At 42.8% G+C, this 19,409-nt stretch overlaps 1 protein-coding gene across 1 annotated transcript in view; it reads right to left on the reverse strand.

The window, feature by feature from the left end:
* Positions 1–19,409, reverse strand: part of NOX4 (NADPH oxidase 4) — a 137,473-nt gene that overhangs the window by 85,891 nt on the left and 32,173 nt on the right. Inside the window, exon 10 of the mRNA XM_074943164.1 lies at positions 1,277–1,337. Within this exon, the coding sequence (XP_074799265.1) occupies positions 1,277–1,337 (61 nt within the window). The remainder of the gene's footprint in view (positions 1–1,276; positions 1,338–19,409) is intronic.

Here is a 19,409-nt window from a genome sequence, read left to right on the forward strand (position 1 = left end):
TTCTTCACGGCATCTCACAGGTGCAGGTAGCAGGAGCAGCAGCCAGGGACGTGGGAAAGTGCCCTGAACTAACCAGACCGTCTCTGATTCACCATATATCTGCACCACCGCATCCCTTTAATTTACACGTTTAATTGATCTCTCTGCAATACAGTGCGAGTTCTCAATGGTATGGGGTGTAAATTATTTGAAATGTAATGATGGGATACAGGAAGAGAGCTGGAAATAATAGGAATTCAAGCTGAGGAGACAGACCTGAAGGAAAGTACAACTGTCTATTTTTATTATTATTTATTAACCAGGCTTATTATGGTAGAGCCTAAGGACTAACTGAGAATGGGGTCCCACTGTGCTAGGCACCATCCAGACACAGAGCAGAACAGAGTCTCTACCCCAGAGAGCTTACAATCTAAACTGATAACACAAACACTTGCCAGGGGGAAAGGAGTATAACATACCAAACCATGTCTACTAAAACCAGGCAGCCAGTTGCACCTGCTGAAGTTCCCACCCCCTCAAGAAAGATCAGTTAGTTAACACCTCCCCACCTTGTTTGTTCTTTAAGCAGCTCTCTGGTCCTGGGGAGAAGTGGTGAGTAACAAGCCCATCCCACATTGATGAATCAGAGTAAGTGAATACAGAAGACATTCCTCTAAAAAAACAAATGAGACGGCTTCCTGCTAAGACAGAAAACGCAAAGCTGGAAAAAGTCAGCCATCAGACACCAGTGACAACTATCACCTCAGTAAACAGCTGTCACGTGGAGCAGCAAATTAGAATTCTCCTCTGCATGGAATCCGGGTTGACACCTGTGGTCTGGAGAACGTTGACAGAGCAGCGGAAGAGCGGAGGAGAACATGAAAGCAACCTGTAATCTCAGTGTGCCATAGGTGTTAATTAACCTGGCAGCCAACCAAACTGCTGGTATTAAAATCCCCTTATCTAGGGAGTGCACATTTCTGCAGGCACCATTACACCTGGCACAGAGTCAGCAGGCTATTGTAAAAAGCATAGAGACTGAGGCACATTACTAATAATTAGCTGACAATCAGAACCTCTGTTAGTACTAAAAAAAAGTGTTATCTAAAGAAATACACATCTGAAAAGTCAGCAATAAAAATAAAGCAAATAAAAGCAACTTTTGAAAAATAAATATGAATGACTTCCAGTGAGAAATCCTCATAATCAAAGTATGATCATTGTATTCAAGCCTTCAGGAGATAAAATTTCAAGTGAAGGAATTTGTGCATAAAAAGGAAAATTTGTTTCTACATACCTGTCCAGTCTCCCACTATTTTAAGATGGACCCCAAATGTTGCTTTGGTATCTGTAGGACACTGAAAAAATTAAATAAGTTAAGGAACATTTCTGAAAAATAATTAAATAAACTGAGATTTAAGCACAATTTTGAGGCCAGGTCCTTAGCTGGTGTAAATGAGAGTAGCTCCAGTGATTTGCACCAGACGAGGAGCTGTCCTTTTATTATAAAGCAATTGCAACTTCAATAAAATGCAGAAGGCCTAGAACAGAATGATTAAGGCTCCAAACATTCTTATCTCTCATCGTGATCAGGGAACAGGCCTGGGATGTATTCACCTTGGATGTGATTTAGAATAGCCACTCCTCTAAGTTGCGCCTAGCTACAATGGCTCACAAGGGACTGTTATGGTAACAGAGGATCGCAAGAGTGCAGCAATGCTCAGTATTGCCAACCCCAAGCATTCAAAAATCACTAGCCAGGCCCCCAAATCACATATTGGGAGTTCTTTTTGGTTCCCTTCTGGCTTTTCAGCCTTTAGGGTTCACATTTTCAAGCTTATCCTCACAACCACGAGGGCTAAAAAATTACTTTTTTTTTTTAAATGAAAGCTGAGAGTCTCTTGTATTCAAATGACTCCAGGAGATCAGACTTTAAGAAAAATACCAGATATCATGGGATGCACGATAAAATCAAAAGAGTAGGCAATATTGCACTTTAGCCATGCCCCTATTCTGAAGGCCACACAGCTGCTTACACTGGACAGATGCCAACTGAGGATTCCCCCCGCACCAAGCTTCTATTAAAATAAAAAACAAAATAATATTGGGGGATTTCAACTATCCCCATATTGACTGGGTACATGTCACCTCAGGACAGGATGCAGAGATAAAGTTTCTTGACAACTTAAATGACTGCTTCTTGGAGCACCTAGTCCTGGAACCCACAAGAGGAGAAGCAATTCTTGATTTAGTCCTAAGTGGAGCACAGGATCTGGTCCAGGAGGTGAATATAGCTGGACTGCTTGGTAATAGTGACCATAATATAATTAAATCTAACATCTCTGTGGTGGGGAAAACACCACAGCAGCTCAACACGGTAGCATTTAATTTCAGAAAGGAGGACTACACAAAAATGAGGAAGTTAGTGAAACAGAAATTAAAAGGTACAGTGCCAAAAGTGAAATCCCTACAAGCTGCATGGAAACTTTTTAAAGACACCATAACAGAGGCTCAACTTAAATATATACCCCAAATTAAAAAACATAGTAAGAAAACTAAACAAGTGCCACAGCGGCTGAACAATAAAGTAAAAGAAGCCGTGAGAAGAAAAAAGGCATCCTTTAAAAAGTGGAAGTTAAATCCTAGTGAGGAAAATAGAAAGGACCATAAACACTGGCAAATGAAGTATAAAAATATAATTAGGAAGGCCAAAAAAGAATTTGAAGAATTCTTCAGCTAGCCAAGGACTCAAAAAGTAATAGCAAACATTTTCTAAGTACATCAGAGGCAGAAAGCCTGCTAAACAACCAGTGGGGCCACTGGATGATCAAGATGCTAAAGGAGCACTCAAGGATGATAAAGCCGTTGTGGAGAAACTAAATTAATTCTTTGCATTGGTCTTCACGGCTGAGGATAAAAGAGAGATTCCCAGCCTGAGCCATTCTTTTTAGGTGACAGATCTGAGGAACTGTCCCAGATTGAGGTTTCATTAGAGGAGGTTTTGGAACAAATTGATAAATTAAACAGAAATAAGTCACCAGGACCAGATGGTATTCACCTAAGAGTTCTGAAGGAACTCAAATGTGAAAATGCAGGACTACTAACTATAGTCTGTAACCTATCATTTAAATCTAGATAAATTAATGGAGGCTAAGTCCATCAATGGCAATTAGCCAGGATGGGCAGGGATGAGCGACAGGGAAAGGATCACTTGATGATTACCTGTTCTGTTCATTTCCTCTGGGGCACCTGGCATTGGCCACTGTGAGAAGACAGGACACTGGGCTAGACGGACCTTTGTTCTGACCCAGTATGGCCGTTCTTATGACATTAGGAGCCTGAATACCTCAATCTCTGTGCCTTTGTTCCCCATCTATAAAATGGGGTAATAGCACTGTCCTACCTCACACCCTACAGGCGTGTTTTAAGGATAAGTATATTACATACTATGTGGTGCTCAGATACTACAGTATTGGGAGTACCTAATATAGATCTCTGCACTTCTGCTGTCCCATCTACAGAATGGGGGCAATAATACCTTCCAACATCTCAAGGCTGTCACAGGGATAAATTAAATTAATATCCGTGAAGCATTTTAGAGATGAAAAATGTTATTAGAGCTGGGAGAGTCTTACAGAATCATAGAACTGGAAGGGACCTTGAGAGATCATCTTGCCCAGTCCCCTGCACTAAAGGCAGGACTAAGTATTATCTAGACCATCCCTGGCATGTGTTTGCCCAACCTGCTCTTAAAAATTCCCAATTATGGAGATTCCACAACCTCCCTAGGCAATTTATTCCAGTGCTTAAAATGAAGGACTGAAGAATATCTGGTTCCATTTTAGTTTATTTGAGGATTTAGGGGGCTGCTTTTTGTTTGTTTGTTTTTTGAACAAATCCCAAATTCAGGCCACGGTTTTATTAAGGTTTATGATCTCGAGACAATTTGGGGGATCAGAAGGAAACCATGCAAAACAGAACTGTTCCTTATGATTTCCTCCCCAAACCAGCAGAACTCATGGACCGTGAAGCCAGATGAAGCAAAATCAAAGGAAAGTTTTCACATCTCCCTGCAAACTGCAACTACGAAGTTCTGGGTCACCATCGCACCTTCCATGCTATCCAATCCTGTTCACAATCTTATACTGTACTCACCACCATGGAACCTGAACCCCTTTGGAATAAAGAGATTTTGCTCAGACATCAAAGTTCCAAAAAGATGTATGAAACCCCTGAAAAGAACTACACAGTTTAAAAATGAGTTATATATTGGTATATGTTGTTAGCTATGTTAACATTCAGATAGTGCTAGAATGCAGGCGTAAGCTTTCAAACAAACACTCACCCACTTGCCACTGATGGGCATGTTTGCCTGGCCAATACTGGCCAGACAACCTATGGACTGCAATCAGAAGCATGGACTAATGGGGCCACTTTATCCATGCAAAGGTAAAATTTGCAGCTCCTCACCTAGACTGCTCCTATTGCAGCTTTTCTGAAGCCCACATGGAGCATGCAGCACCCTTGCCCAGCGGTTTGCCAGCAGGTCTCCAGTACAACCCTGATGCAGAGCTTAAGTCTTGAGGTGGATTTTGTGCTGGATCTCTGCTCTGTGGGTAAATTTCTCTACCCAGGGAGATGGAATGATTTGCTCAATCCAGATGTCTGCAATTCCAGTTCAGCACCTTTTCTACAAGATAAGTTTGTGCCCGGCACTCACTGGAGGTACCACCCCAGAGCCCGACTGCCCCGAATCTCATGTCCAGCACCTGCAGGAGGTGCCAGTTGCCCTCCTGCAGCCCGACCATCACAAAGCCTGGTTTTATAAAGAACTACAGAAGTGCTGAACCAGATTTAAAAAAAAAGAAAGAAAGAAAGAAAAACGTTATTTTAATTAATATTTAAGAAAGATGAATTTTCACTTTTAACTGAGGGGCCACAGGCAAGAAGCAACCCCGCCCTTCCAACCCTGCCCAGTCACTGTCAATGCCCAATGCGAAAAAAGACTATCCTTCCTCTCGTGCTAAAACCTCCCTCCATCCAGTGTTAATGGCAAAACTCCCTCCACTCAGGTGGGTGCAGGTCCAAGCCCATTGTCCTTTACCTCAAGGCTTCTCAAGCTATCGGATGTGGGGGACCAGCAATTTTTTCTTCCAATGTGCGTGCAGACTGGCAGCCGATGGCTCGCGGACTGGCACAGGTCCACGGGCCACCACTTTGAGTAGCCCTGCTTTACATGACTTATGTGAATAATATTCCCTTCTGCAGTACTCTGAACAATAACCCCATTAACATCAGGATTTATTTCTTCTCACATTTTAGGAAGTATATTCTGACACCGCAGGCCTAAGCATCCCTTGGAGGGCTCTAGAAAACCTTATTGTGCTATTAAATCTTCATAGAGGAAACAAACCCATCATGTAGGATATATAGAGCCTAGTTTTTAAAGCCTTAGTCATATTTTTATTCTATAAATAGTACATTCACATGTTCTGTTCCTCTGAGATCAGCTAAACTTGAGAACCCTGACCTTTTCCAGACTGCCAGACCAATGAGTGCTTGGGTGGACATTAGAGACTGATGTTCATCATCAGAAGCAAGCTCCGCACAGACCAGGACCCACAATTCAAAGCAGCACCAGACTCTGCCAGAACAACAGATGCAAAACCTACAGACATCTCTCCACTGCCACAATAATCAAAAGCCCCCCCCCCGACTACAACCTACCTTTCAAGATCAATGGGTCCTACACATGCCTATCACAGCATGTGGTGTACCTCATCCAGGACACTAAATGCCCCAATAACAACTATGTGGGTGAAACCAGACAATCACTACGCTCTCAAATGAACTCATACACAAAAACGATAAAAGGCAAAAACACCACAAAACGATGGGCAAAGGCTTTTTATAAAACAATCACCCCATATCTGACCTCTGAGAGTATGTCTAGACAGGGATGAAAAACAAACAAACTCATGGCTCACCCAAGGCTCGGGTTCCCAGCCTGAAAAATTGCTGTGTAGATATCTGGCCTTAGGCTGGAGCCCAAACATCTACATAGCAAGTTCTAGCCCCAAGCCCAAGTCAGCTGACCAGAGCCAGCTGCAGCCATCTTGGCATTCAGAAGTGTAGGCATGAAAATATGCAAGCCTTGGCATGTCTAAACAACACATGCCATTGACAGGTCTCTGCACACAATTACAGTAAATGCATACATGACTAAAAACCTGAAATTTAAGCCTATACTCTTTGGCATCTCTGGTCTCCAAAATAGAGTACCGCTAATCCTTGATTCAGAAAACAAGTCTATCCAGGACAATATTTAAGCATAAGCTTAATTGACATGTGATAAATTGCACTGAAGTCAAAGGGACATAAGAACATTCTTAAAGTTAAGCACAAGTTTATGTGCTTTCCTGAATTGGGACCCTACAAAGTATGTGTATGACCTTTAGCCAAACTACAAGTGTCTGAGAGACTTCAGGAATGCATGAACGCTTTTTGCAGCTCTAATTAAAGACAATAAAACTTCTTCTCCGAGATCCCTAGAAGATAATTTAGCGACTACAAAACTTGTTAGGATTATCCGCTCCTAGGACATACAAGTTGTTTTAAGAACAGTATTTTAGTTTTTCTAAAAAGACGTATTCACTAGAGTATCAATCTGAGAAGGTTATTTCCTGACTATATTCTAGGACTGTTACAGCGAAGGAAGACCTTGGACAATGTTAAATGGATTATTTCTGTACAAGAGAGCTGTGAATGAACCTTATTTGATGTACCAACCTGATTAAAATACGAGAGAAATTATTCAAATGTATTGTTGCAAATAAACTGTCTGTGCTTACATGAAGCTATGCTCATCTTAGTCTGTCCTCAAACCAAACATGCATATCTCAAAAAAGTGGAATATTTGAGGTCATAAGGTCTTCCAGCAATTTTTGCTAAAATGTTCATCTGCAGGCATTCAGCCATCCTCCAGAGATTATGGGACAGAATCTCAACAAGGGTCAATTGGAATAGTTCTATTGACTTTGATGGAGCTGTGCTTATTTACATCACCTGAGAACATGGCCCTATACCCTCAGAGATAAAAGTCTTCTGTATTTGAAATGGTAGATTTCCTGCTACGAGGTTTAATGAAAAGTGAGCTGTAGAATGCCGTCCTCTCTCCTCCCCGCACACACACACACACCCTTTTTGTTTGTTTTGCATTCTGCCATTTGTAACACTGGATTTGACATCCTATAACTGGAGCAAATTTATGGAATATAATTTATTCTGCACCCTTTGCTGAGAAAAAACTTACTGTTTCTGAGCCTTCACAGACGCATGTTTAATAGGAAGTTGTCTGCCTATATGAGATTTTCAGCTAACTCCATGATGTAAATCCAAAATCTAGCACTCAGGGAACTTCATGTGGATTTGTGACAATCCCTGGAAGACTCTGTGTTCATAAACCAGCATATGGATTAGCACTCATCTGTAGATGTCGTTTATTTCAATCATCAACAGAAAGAATATGGATAATATTCTTAATTTAACTAATCCAAGTTTAATGTATTACTAGTTACTAATACATACTAGCAATATACTTGATTTTATTTAGTGTCATCAAAAAATTATGGACCAGTTTCTCTAGTGCAAAGAAAGTGTAAAATGCTACTAAATCAGAGTGATAACAGTTTACACTCACTTTACACCAATGTCAGTGACTATACCAGGTGCAGAGCAATGGAGAATCTGGTCCCATATGTGTGAGAGCTCAACAGACAGGAAATGAAAACAGATAGGTCTTGTAAATTATATAACCTACAGTATTTTAGGTCCTTAGAGCACTGGTACCCATTCCCAGCCTAGAACTCTTGCTACAACCAGGGGCATGTTCACTAGATGGCCCTTGACTACAAATTTGCTCTCTGTGGTGGTTCACTGTGGATTTGGTGGCCTTTGGCATATGTTTCTGGCTATACTATTACTCTGGAGGAGTCATTGGCTGGTGAATGCACAGACAGCACTGTAGAAAGTTCATCATCACGTAAGAAACAGAGGCTCAGAGGCATCAGGAGTCACATGACAGGACAGTAGCAGAGCCTGGCCAAGAGCACCAGCCTCCTAAATTCCAGTCCAGAGCCTTACTCACTAAGTCAAACAATACCTCCAGTTTGAGAGGAATCTTTTTCCTGGATTACCTCAAGTAATTTGGCTTGGCACTGGGGATAACAATGGAGGGAAGAGGGAAAGAATCCTCTTTCGACTGTGGCACACTACACAGAATCAACATCAGCCTAAGGCACAGAGTGGTTTCCACAAACCTAGTACTTCCAGCAAAAGTGAGGAGCCAGACAATCTGGATCTGAGACCTCTCCAAACCAAAGATGGCTGTGCAAGAATCCCTTGCTGAGCTGGACTCCACTAATGCAAGGCATGTGCCTCCAATGGAGAGGCCTCCCTGCATTCTGCCTCCTCATGAAATGGAACAGCACTGAATCTACTGCCCAGGGACCCTCTGCACAGGCAGAAGTGGGAACCGGACTAGTCGTTTATTGGCAACGACAGCTATGATGTGTGCTATGGCTGGCAGAGAAATGAAAAGGAGCCCTGTCCCCATTTCGACAGCTAAAAGGAAGGTCATGGCAGAGCTGGATTCACACAAATGAACAAGCAGAGAGAAATTCTTTCTAAGAGGTTATTTCACTTTGGGAAAGAGCCGCAATATGATTCTAAGCTGGGATTTGCAGACATCCAGGCAGGCACTGTAAACACCATGCACTCCTGCAGCTGGTTCATTGTCATGGTGATTGCCTCCAAGGATAAAACTGCTCTTTTGCAAACCTTTGCTGTATTGTCCAAGTTTGTGACCTGGAACCAGTCAGATCAGTTATGCCACTCAGACAGAAACGCACTTAAGAGTTAATGTACATGAGAAAATGACAGAACTAAACCCAACTGACCTAGATTTTTTTTCCCCTCACGGAGGAGGTGGGGGTGGATTTTCAACTTTGCCAATCAGCTGCAAAAAGAATTTGGGCTTCAAAAGTTCAGTGAGCCATAGTTTGTCTGGTTTTCACAGAAAACTGATCTAAATATTCCCAAAACAATTTATCTTGAGATTAGAAAACAACAAGGAAGAATGATGACAAATACAGGCATGCTATAAAGAATATAGCCAATAAAGGACAGCTAGTCTTCGGTCTGACTCATGGAAAGTGAACCATGCTAAATCAGGCTACCCCAGTTTTAACTAATGAATCACACAGTTTAAAAGACAGATGTCAGAAAAAGGTGCTTGTAAGGTTGCTGGGGGTTTTTTAAGACATGTTTGTGTCGGAAAGAATGAGCTGTATGGGAAGGGTCTTCAAGGTGGCTCCACTTATTTCTATTGTGGGCTACTTTGCAAATTTGGCTTTGTTTAAACTCTCTCCATACTGGGAACTTGGCCTTATGAGTGACTTAATTTAACTGAGAAGTGTCTGCAGACATTATAATTTGGTTGTACAGGGGACAACCCTAAAACAGAACATGATGTTGCAACAGGGGAGTCTGAATGAACAAGGTGAGACCTTTAAATCTAACATCCCCCTGAGGCAGCCAGAGAACTCATAGCAGGGCTGCCTCCCTTAGAGCTCTACGTAGCTCAAAAGCTTGTCTCTCACCAACAGAAGGTGGTCCAGTAAAAGATATAACCTCACCCACCTTGTCTCTCCCTTAGGGCTGCCTAACAGCGGCAACATGCCCCAAAGAGTTCTTTCACTTTCCATTCCCTTGTCCTCTTTCTGACTCAAAACACCTGTAACCCAACTAGTGAAGGAAAACACCCTACAATAAAGCCACAAAAGGTGCCTAGATTCTACATTTTAAGGCCAGAAGGGACCAGTATGATCATAGACTCATAGGACTGGAAGGGACCTCAAGAAGTCTTCAAGTCCAGTCCCCTGCACTCAAAACAGGACTTAGTATCATCATCTTCTTACCTTCTGTATAACACAGGTCGCAGAACCTCACTCCATGATACCTGAATCAAGTTCATATCTTCTGTTTCGCTTTTAAAAAGATATCCAATCTTGATTTAAGACTTTAAATAATGGAGACTTCACTACATCCTTGTGTAATTCTTTCACTGACTCATCATCTTCACTGTTAAAAATCTGCACCTTATTTTTAGCCTGCATTTATCCAACTTTTTGTTTCTTTGTTTTCTCTGAAGGCAAATGCCAATGTACAACAGTGGTAGATGTCTTGGAAATGTCAATAGGCCAACACTTTCCAGACACCCAGAGACCAATCTTCAGAGGTGCTAAGTATCCAAAACTCCAACAAAGGTCAAAGAGTGCTTGGCATCTCTGATTTTGGGTGACTTGATCTTTGCCACCCTAGGCCGAGACATCTAGCGGATGGTTTTCAGAAGCTACTTTGGGAAATTTTGACTATATTCAATAAATAATAAATAACAGTATCTTCGCTTTTGTGGTAAGTAAAGGATGAACAGCCTAAGCTCCACAAAGTTTTATTCCGACAGATTTACCACTAAGATATACTTCTAGTGTCCAGATCAGTGTTTCTCAACCTTATTCAAGGTTAAACATTTTAGCAACCCTTTTCCCCTTACATGTACTATAAAAGTAAGAGTACAAGAAGTATCACTTATCATATAATTTATCTGTGTGTTTCAAGAGGTTGGCAAATAATACTTGACCTTGAAGGGTAAAGATGTGTGGGGAATGAGGGAGCGAGATTTTCTTTGCTTTAGATTGTAATAAAATTTTCAACAACCTCCACCCGCCCAATTGTATTTTATGACAAAAACCCTCTAGTTCAGAAACACTGGTTAAAACTATGTTTGGCACTTAAACGAATTTGGGCCCAGCTCTCCTGTTCCAGTCCAGATGTACCCTAGTTTGGTGTAATGAGGAAGGCAGAGCTGCCCCTGTGAGTTTTATGAGACAACCCAAAATGAAGAGGGGATCCAGAATCCAGAAGGGCTGGGGCTGTGTGAGTATTTCTAGAGAAGTAGAAAGAGCTCAAAAGAAGAGCAGAATTGGGCTGAGAGATTCAAGAAAGGAATGCCTCTGAAAGACGCAGTGTGGGAGTTCGCTGGCTGAGCAGAGGAGCTAGATTAGACTGGCAAAAGCAGAAGGCAGGGATGCAGTCAGGGGGTCACCTACAAACTTCCCTAGGGCAGAGAACCACAGCCAGAGAGGGCTGGAGAGGACTGAAAGCTGAGAGAAGCAGAGGGAGATGCCTGCTGACTGTCTGAACGGAAGAGCTGAAGCCAGAGAGCCAGAGAGAGCTGAAGGCTGGTGAATGATGGAGGGATGAGCCTGCTGATGTCTCCAGGTGACAGCTAGAACAAAACAGAGGAGTAAAATAGGGTGGAAAAACACCCCAGCTAGAGGACTGGGGTGAGGCATGATGAAACATGCAGGAGCTGTACCTGAGTGGTAAGAGACGCTGGAGCTGTAGTCAAGAGATGGATTGTGGTGAGAGTCGCTGAAGCTGAACTGGTGTATTGATGGACTGTCAGGACTTGAAAAATTGAATGTACTGTCTGAATGATGCTGGGGAATTCTGAATTAGAGGGTTGTGAGACTGTTGAAATAAAATAAACCGCATGAAGAGCTATCTATATTCAGACAGCTTGTGTGGAGTTACTGGGGACTCTGGAAGAGGGAAACTGAGGCAGGGGCTGCTTTCAGGGACACCTTGAGGACACAAGGGGGTGCCCTGGAAGCAGCCACCCTGTCGCACACTGGCATGGATAAGGAGGGTGAACAGTATGCCAAAAGCATCTTCCTATGCATGCAATTTTGCCCCTGCACAGGGGTCACGCACAACAGCAGCCCCTGAGCACAAGAACTATCTGTTAGTTCTTCCAAAGGGGGCAGGAAGGATACTACAGTGATGGGAGCAATATCAGACACCAAATAGAACAGAAGGGGGCAGGAGGATGGCTGGCTCTGCTCATAGTGGTGCACCGAGTGGGATTCCCCTGGGAGCTCCTTTTGGGGTTCCACCACTCCACACTGCCTCCAACACCAGCCACTGCTTGGCAGAGACCAGCAGATCCACAATCAGCTGTGTAACTGGACCCTTTCCATGCCTTTCAGCCACGTTAAAAAAGTTTGTAGCAACCAGACGTGGAACTGGTTAGAAACACCCAATGAAGAGAGAAATGCAACCACAAATTTGACTAAAAATTTGAAGAGAAACTCTCAGAAGATCAAAAGAAGTGAACTGTGGACCTATGGAGTGGTGTCTCAGGACACGATACCATTATGGAACCAGAATTAAAATATTTATGGACTATTGCACTACCAAGCAAACTGAAACAAATGATTTTGCTAGGCTCTCTCCCCTCCAGACCTTCCATCCCCGCTACTCCAAGTGCACGGCTTACCAATACTTCTAAACGGCAGTTGATTGAGGAACCTACTCAATTCAACTCTGCCAAGAGGAGCGGTCAGAATGACCATGTCTCCTCCCAACCTCGGAGGTGTCACAGTCAGGTGTGAAACTGTCCTTGCACAATGAAACACTGAAAGTAGCAAAGACAAAGTGAAATCAGAGTTCAATGCATAACATACAGTCATTTTTTTTCCAGATTATGAACCAGAGTGTGGCTGGTCAATGCGTGGATGTCCACGGAGGCAGAGGAGGAGAGTGTAAGGAACCGCCCACACGCAGAGTCTGGTACAAGCACAGTCTCTGCACTTTGAGTGTAGAGACTACTTCCTGCTGACACCTGCTAGAGCACAAGCCATCCTAAAAGGGGCAAGAGTAGAGGCCGGTCACAGAGTTTAAGCACAGAAGGGTCTACAACATTGTCTAGTCTGACCTCCTGTATATCACAGGCCGCTAACACCGTCCAGTACCCGTACACCAAACTCAGGTCCATGGCAGTTTTGTGAAGTCCATGATGCCTCTTGCTGAAGGGTGATGCAGGGGGTAGTCTTCTCTTTTACCCCATGTGGTAGTGAGATGGGGGAGGAGCTCTGGCTGGGGTGAAGCAGCTTTGTACCACCCCAACACAGAGCATCAATTAATTGCCATTATCTGGCCCTATCTTCCTAAGCTGACCAAAATATGGAAGAGTTTTATTCCAGTTAAAAAACACCTCTGCACTCCCAACTTCATTAGCTAGCCATTTCTTCGGCTCTCCTTTATCCTGCAAGGCTCAGAAGTCCGGATCCTAAAAGGTGGCTGGGCTCCTAATTTTCACTGAAATCAGCCTGAATACCTGTGAAGATAGGGGCCAAAATGTTGTAGCCTGAGCATACGTATTTAGAACGCCCAAACATGCAAACAATTTTGTCTTGCAAAGGTCCATCCAGCCAGGATGGACCTTTGGTATGACCCAATATGGCAATTGTTATGTTCTTGGCAAAGCAGGAGCTATCAGCAAAAGAAAATCTCAATGACTATGTAGCAAACCCTAAAAGATCTCAGCTCTTGTAGCTGTTATAGGTGGATATTTGTAAGTATCTGAAGTATAAGTCTACATGTGTAAAGTTTTTTGTTTAGATAAACTGGATGTGTAAAACAAAAATCTAAAAGCAAATGGATGCAAGGCAGCACACAATGAGCAAGAGAAAGGTTCATCTACATTATTTTTGTTGCTCTTAAATTCTTTTCCATACAGCTGTTTGATTTTCTATTTGTATGAAAAGCAGACAAGCCCCTGGGACTTGCATAAGTTTGCCAGCAATATACTTCACAATATCTGCATCTCCCTGAGTGTTCTGTAGATCATCTCATAAAGCCAAGTTTACCATATGCAAAAGGATTAAGAACTTAATAAAGCTCATTAAAAACATATCACTTTTAGATTTGTTTTTTTCTTGTACTAATCTGCTAGCATCAGGCCACTTCCTGAGGTTCTTACCTAGTTTTTACAAGGGCAAACTTCTAACAACTTAAAAATATTAGGTATCTCGGAATCCGGCCCTTGGGCTTTTCCTGTTGTACATCATTTGTTTCTTGAGTTTACCGTACAGTACATAGGCATCTCCAACATTTCCCAGTTTTGTTCTTTGCATAGTACTACATTACTTGCTTGAAGACACTGAGAGTCAAACTTCACTGGGGGACTGTTAAAATTCCACTGAAGTCAATGGCAGACTTCCCATTAACTGCAATGAATGTTGGATCAGGCCTCCAATAAGACAATAATGCAATCCACGGCTTTGTAAAATAAAAACCTACCTCACTCTAAGCAAAAGGAAGCATTTGCTTCCACATTCTTGTTTACATTCGTTTAAATAATGTTCACATTTTCATTTGTTCAGATCACTCTAACAAGGTGTCAGGCACATACTTGACAGCTTCAGAACACTAGTCCTCAACCCACACATGCCTAAATTAAATTTGTCAGGCTTTTTAAAGCCTTAGGTCAACTGAACTTACATATTTCTGAGTCAAAGTGGGAAGTAAAAAAAAAAAAAAAATAAGGAAAGATCAGAGTTCAGAGGAGAAGCCCATGAGGATGGAAAATGCACAAATAAATAATAGCCTGGAGACACCTAGAAGCAATATTAAAATTTTTCATGTACACGAGTACACTATTTCAGGTAATTCTCTCTCTCGGCTTCATTAACTATCACTTCTTTATAGAATTTTATATTTTGAGAATGTCTAATCAAACAAGATTTGGTAACTGCCTCTGCTCATTCCTTTATACATGTTTGGATTTTGTGCTGACATTTTGAATATCTCTATATAAAAACATGCCTTATTACCCATGGAAACAAGTCTACATAATACAAAGGAAACCCTGGTACATGCAGCAAGCCATGGATTGGATCTATCCACCATTGTACATGAATAAAGAACTCAAGTTTAAATGAGTCCCTCAATTTTTCTGCTCAGACAGAAACTGTCATTCTAAAAAGGCAAGGTCTAAAGGTTTTTAACTGCAAATACTACCACAGTGATTTGCTTCACATTAATACATTGGTTTTCAACCTTTTTTCATTTGCGGACCCCTAAAAATTTTCAAATGGAGGTGCAGACCCCTTTGGAAATCTTAGACATAGGGGGTCCGCAGACCACAGGTTGAAAGCCACTGTTCTAGGGTAACGACAACCTTTTGTGTACCACTTAAACATAGTCTGCAGACCCGCAACGGCCCACAGACCCACTGGTTGAAAATCACTGTGTTAATACATAAATACTGGTTTTTGGTGAATGCAACGCAACAAACAGATAAAAGCACCAATGAAATTGTCAAACTTCTTGGACCCTACCCATACATCATTTCCAGACTTGTCCAGCTGCAACAGCAATAACATTTAGAAGTAACTTTTTGACCAAACACTCAGTCAACAGACAGGGATAGATAGCATACTGTAATACTACATGAAAATATTAAATTTCAACAATGGTCTATGGCAGGGAGCGGCGCCCAGCACATCCCTCGGCCCACGCCGCTTCCCGCAGCTCCCATTGGCCTGGAACGGCGAACCGCAGCCAGTGGAAGCTGCGATCAGCCGAACATGCGGACGCAGCAAGTAAACAAACCATCCCGACCAGCCAGTGGATTTCCCTGATGGGCCACATGCCAAAGGTTGCCGATCCCTGGTCTATGGCCTACTTAGAACCTCCTTCCTGAGGGGAAGTTGATCTCACACCTATGGGGATGAGAATCTAGAGGACATAATGAAAAGCTAGTCACTGGAACCGAAGGCACAAGAACTGGGGAAGAAGTCTCCTCTTCTCTAAAAACTGTTGCAACAACAGGCCGGAAAATTTTTTTGGCTGTGCAGGTGCCACTATGATGGTATCTGTCCCCATTAAGCTATGTTTCATGGAGATAGCGATTGGAGAGATGGATGTGTAGGCCAGGTCTTGAATCAAGTGACTGAGGTGTCTTTGGGTACGTCTAGACTGCAGTCATAAGTGGGACTGCAGTAGATGTATCTGAGATAGCTTTGATCTAGCTAACTTGAATAACAATAACAGTGAAGTCGTGGCAACAGGGGCTGTACAGCCCCATTCAGGACCCTGGGTAAGTACCTGAGTGGCTAGCCCACACTGCCCTGGCTTCACTCCTATTGCTATTCGAGCTAGCTAAATTAAAGCTGGCTCAGATATGTCTACACATGCTGCAATCACACTTCTCACCATAGTGTAGACTACCCTAAATGAGCTGCCAGTGTGTCTCAGTATGCGACAGTATCTTGGAATCGATGCATTTAGTATACGTGCAAACAGACTCATTGAAGGAGACGCCACCATAAGACATATTATCTGAACAGTCAGGCCCAGTCATAACCATGCTCAGTAGTGGAGGCCGTAAACCATTTGCAATCACTAATGAGACCAAGGCCAGCACTTTGGAGGCACTCCACACAAAAATGCTATTCACAAAAAGTGAACAGGCTAGCATTACAATGTTATTCACAGAAAGAGAAGAGGCTAGAGTTGCTCTGACCTGGGTAGGTTGGACTAAAGAAGTCTTAACAGTGAGCCTTCATAACTTAACAGCGTGTGGATTTTTAATGTTAGCTACAGGTGAGTGTTGGAGGATTTATGGTGGGTGGCACATGCTTCAACTAATGCTAACAACAGAAGGTTGGTGTGACACTACACCCAATATCCATCATAGTAATATTATTATGATACGATCATGGCATAATTATGATGCATTTTGTACAAGATGGGATATGTAAGGTGTCACTGGAAAAGTTATGATTTGCTAACTATGATTATCCTATTTGTATGCATGTATCATTTTTGTATCCGACGTTATAAATATTGACTATGGATCTGTATTTCAAATGGGCTTACTCTGGGAAACACCCACAGCCAGTCTTTCAGGTACAAAAATGAAGAAGCCAGACAGTGCTAACGGCTCATCGACAAAGAAAATGGGCTGTGCATTAGCTTAGCTTTCCTGTAAATGTTTCGGCCAGCTTGTAAATAATGGCTGCCGTGACTCTGCAAGGACATGTGACCAGACCACATGACTCTGACCTCCATTTTGGGTATCTGTATTTTTTCACAAACTGGTCTGGGAACCAAATTTGAAACAAAGGGTTCCCGCCACATGGAAAAGCTATATAAGGCAGGGAGTGACATCATCTCTTGTTCTTCTCTCCCCCACAACTCAACACGTGAGAGAAGCGCTGAAAGAAAAGGACTTGGAACCAGGGTGGGGAGCCCAAGCTGCAAAAGCAAGTGCAGCTTGTGCCTTGAGAATCTGCAAACCTACTTGTATCAGCAGTCAGGGTGAGAAATTCCTAATTCATATCCACTCTTTCTAGTATTTTAGGCTTAGTTTGCAGTTTTGTTTATTTACTGGGTAATCTGCTCTGATCTGTTTGCTATCTCTTTATAATCACTTAAAATCTATCTTTTTGTAGTTAATAAACTTGGTTTTGCTTTATCTAAATCAGTGTACTTTGAGTGAAGTGTTTGGGGAAAACTCTCAGCTTGGTTAACACAAGTTTGTTGCATATTCCTCTCCACATTGAGGGAGGGGCGAACCGGATAATAAATTCATATTGGTTCGAGTTTTGACCAAGGCAGGGCAGTACAGCTCAGGGGTCCTAGGCTGGGAAGCTAGAGGTATCTTGGCTGTAGCCTCTCTATTGTTGGTTCATGCAGTGGCTGGTCAGCCTGCATGTAACTGCAGCTGGGTGTGTCCCTGCCTGTGCGAATGCTGGTGGGAGTGTAGGACTGGCAGTGGTCTATAGCTTGTCACAGCAGCACAGTGAGAGAGGCTGCTGTGGGTCAGGCTGGTGGGTCGGAGGGAACAGTGGAACCCCGGTTCCAGGTGGCACCCCGCGGGGAACCCGTCACAGTTGGTTTACGAGGAAATGATGGAGAAAGGATGAAATGTCCATGCGTGAAGTCACAGACAGATGATGATTGATCTATGTGCACTAGAGGTACTTGGGCCTCAGATAGTTGTTCCTCTCTCACTGAGGAACTTGAAAATAGTGGGCTAAGATTTACTGTGGTCTCCACAAATGCTGCAAATGGCAGTACAGAGCTCTACAGCCAAAAGAGATCTGATGTCACAGTACCTCAGTGCCACTGGATTTCAGTGCCTCAAAGAAAGGAGATTTCTTCTGTGTCTCCTCTGATATTTCAGCCATGTTAAGATTGGAACTTGTTCATTGGAGCTAAGCATGCTCTAGAAAGGACTGAGAGAAAATAGCTCCTTCTGCTTTCTCTGAGAATGGCACAATGAAACTGTGATGCTGGGGAAGAAGGGGTGGTGAGTAAAATTCTGCAATGCCAACAGTAGTCCTGCCTTCTCACTGTCAGATGAAGTAACAAAGCCCATACCTGTGAACTGACCTGGCCTCAAACTGAATGGAGCCTCCATCTGAAATGCAATGCCAAAGGGACAGTCTCCAGCAGACACCAGTACTGGTTCGGACAGTAAAGCAGGGTAACAGAAATACCTCAACATTACCAGGAGATGTGTAAAGCCAGGGAGCAGAATCAGCTCTAGCTCAGAGGGATCTGTGCTTGCATAGTTTTCAGTACCTTAAAAAAAAGCCAAGAATAAATATCTTCCCTTTTCTGCCTTTCGCTCCCCTTCCATTATGACCCAAAGCAAAACAGAAGGACACAGTGTGGTATGAGCAAGTTAAAGAAGAGAAGTGAGGGCTTATGGAACGTACCCCTTCTTGCTAAAGGAATCAAGTTACGGCTCCACCTGTTCCAATTAAATGATGTTCTGCATGCTAGAGAGCAGCAGAATGAGCAGCTTGAATAACCTTAATGAAGAAAAGAATTATGGTCTTGCCATTTAAACGCTGGACAGGGACGCGAGAGGCCAGGGTTCAGTTCCCAACGCTGCCACAGATTCCCTGTGTGACCTAGAGCAAGTCACTCAATACCACTACAGCTCAGATCCCCATCTGTAAAGTCCTTCCCTTGGTCTGTCTTCTCTAAGTAGATTACAAGCTTTTGGGGGCAGGCATTGTCCCTTACTATGCATATGTACGGCACATGGCATAGTTGGGTCCCAATCTCAGTTGGGACTTCTAGGGGCTACAATAATAAGTGTTGATATACTGTTATGCTGAAGTGTTGAACTACTGAAATCTCTCCAGTATAAAATTTAGGAAATCCTTGTTGGACACTAAAGAGGACAGCCCTTTGGCTCCCAATCTCTTTGAATTTAGAACGGAATCACCAATTTCAGTGTCAGCTATACTTTACTGGCATAAAACAGAAGATAATGAAGCCACTTTACGTGATAATTCAGCTTCGCCATAATGCCTAGATACCATGGTGATGGGCATATCGGAAATTGATTAAGATCATCATAACAGGCACCCAATGGACAAGCCTCTAAAACCACCACCACACAACAGGCAATTATATAACAGCCTTGTTGGCAGTCTCAGTAGCAAAACCAAGGACTGAATGGGCCATGGAATCTCTCCCATCAGAGGTGGTGCTTCCAGGCT

Source organism: Natator depressus, chromosome 1, assembly GCF_965152275.1.
Source record: "Natator depressus isolate rNatDep1 chromosome 1, rNatDep2.hap1, whole genome shotgun sequence".
NCBI lineage: Eukaryota > Metazoa > Chordata > Testudines > Cheloniidae > Natator > Natator depressus.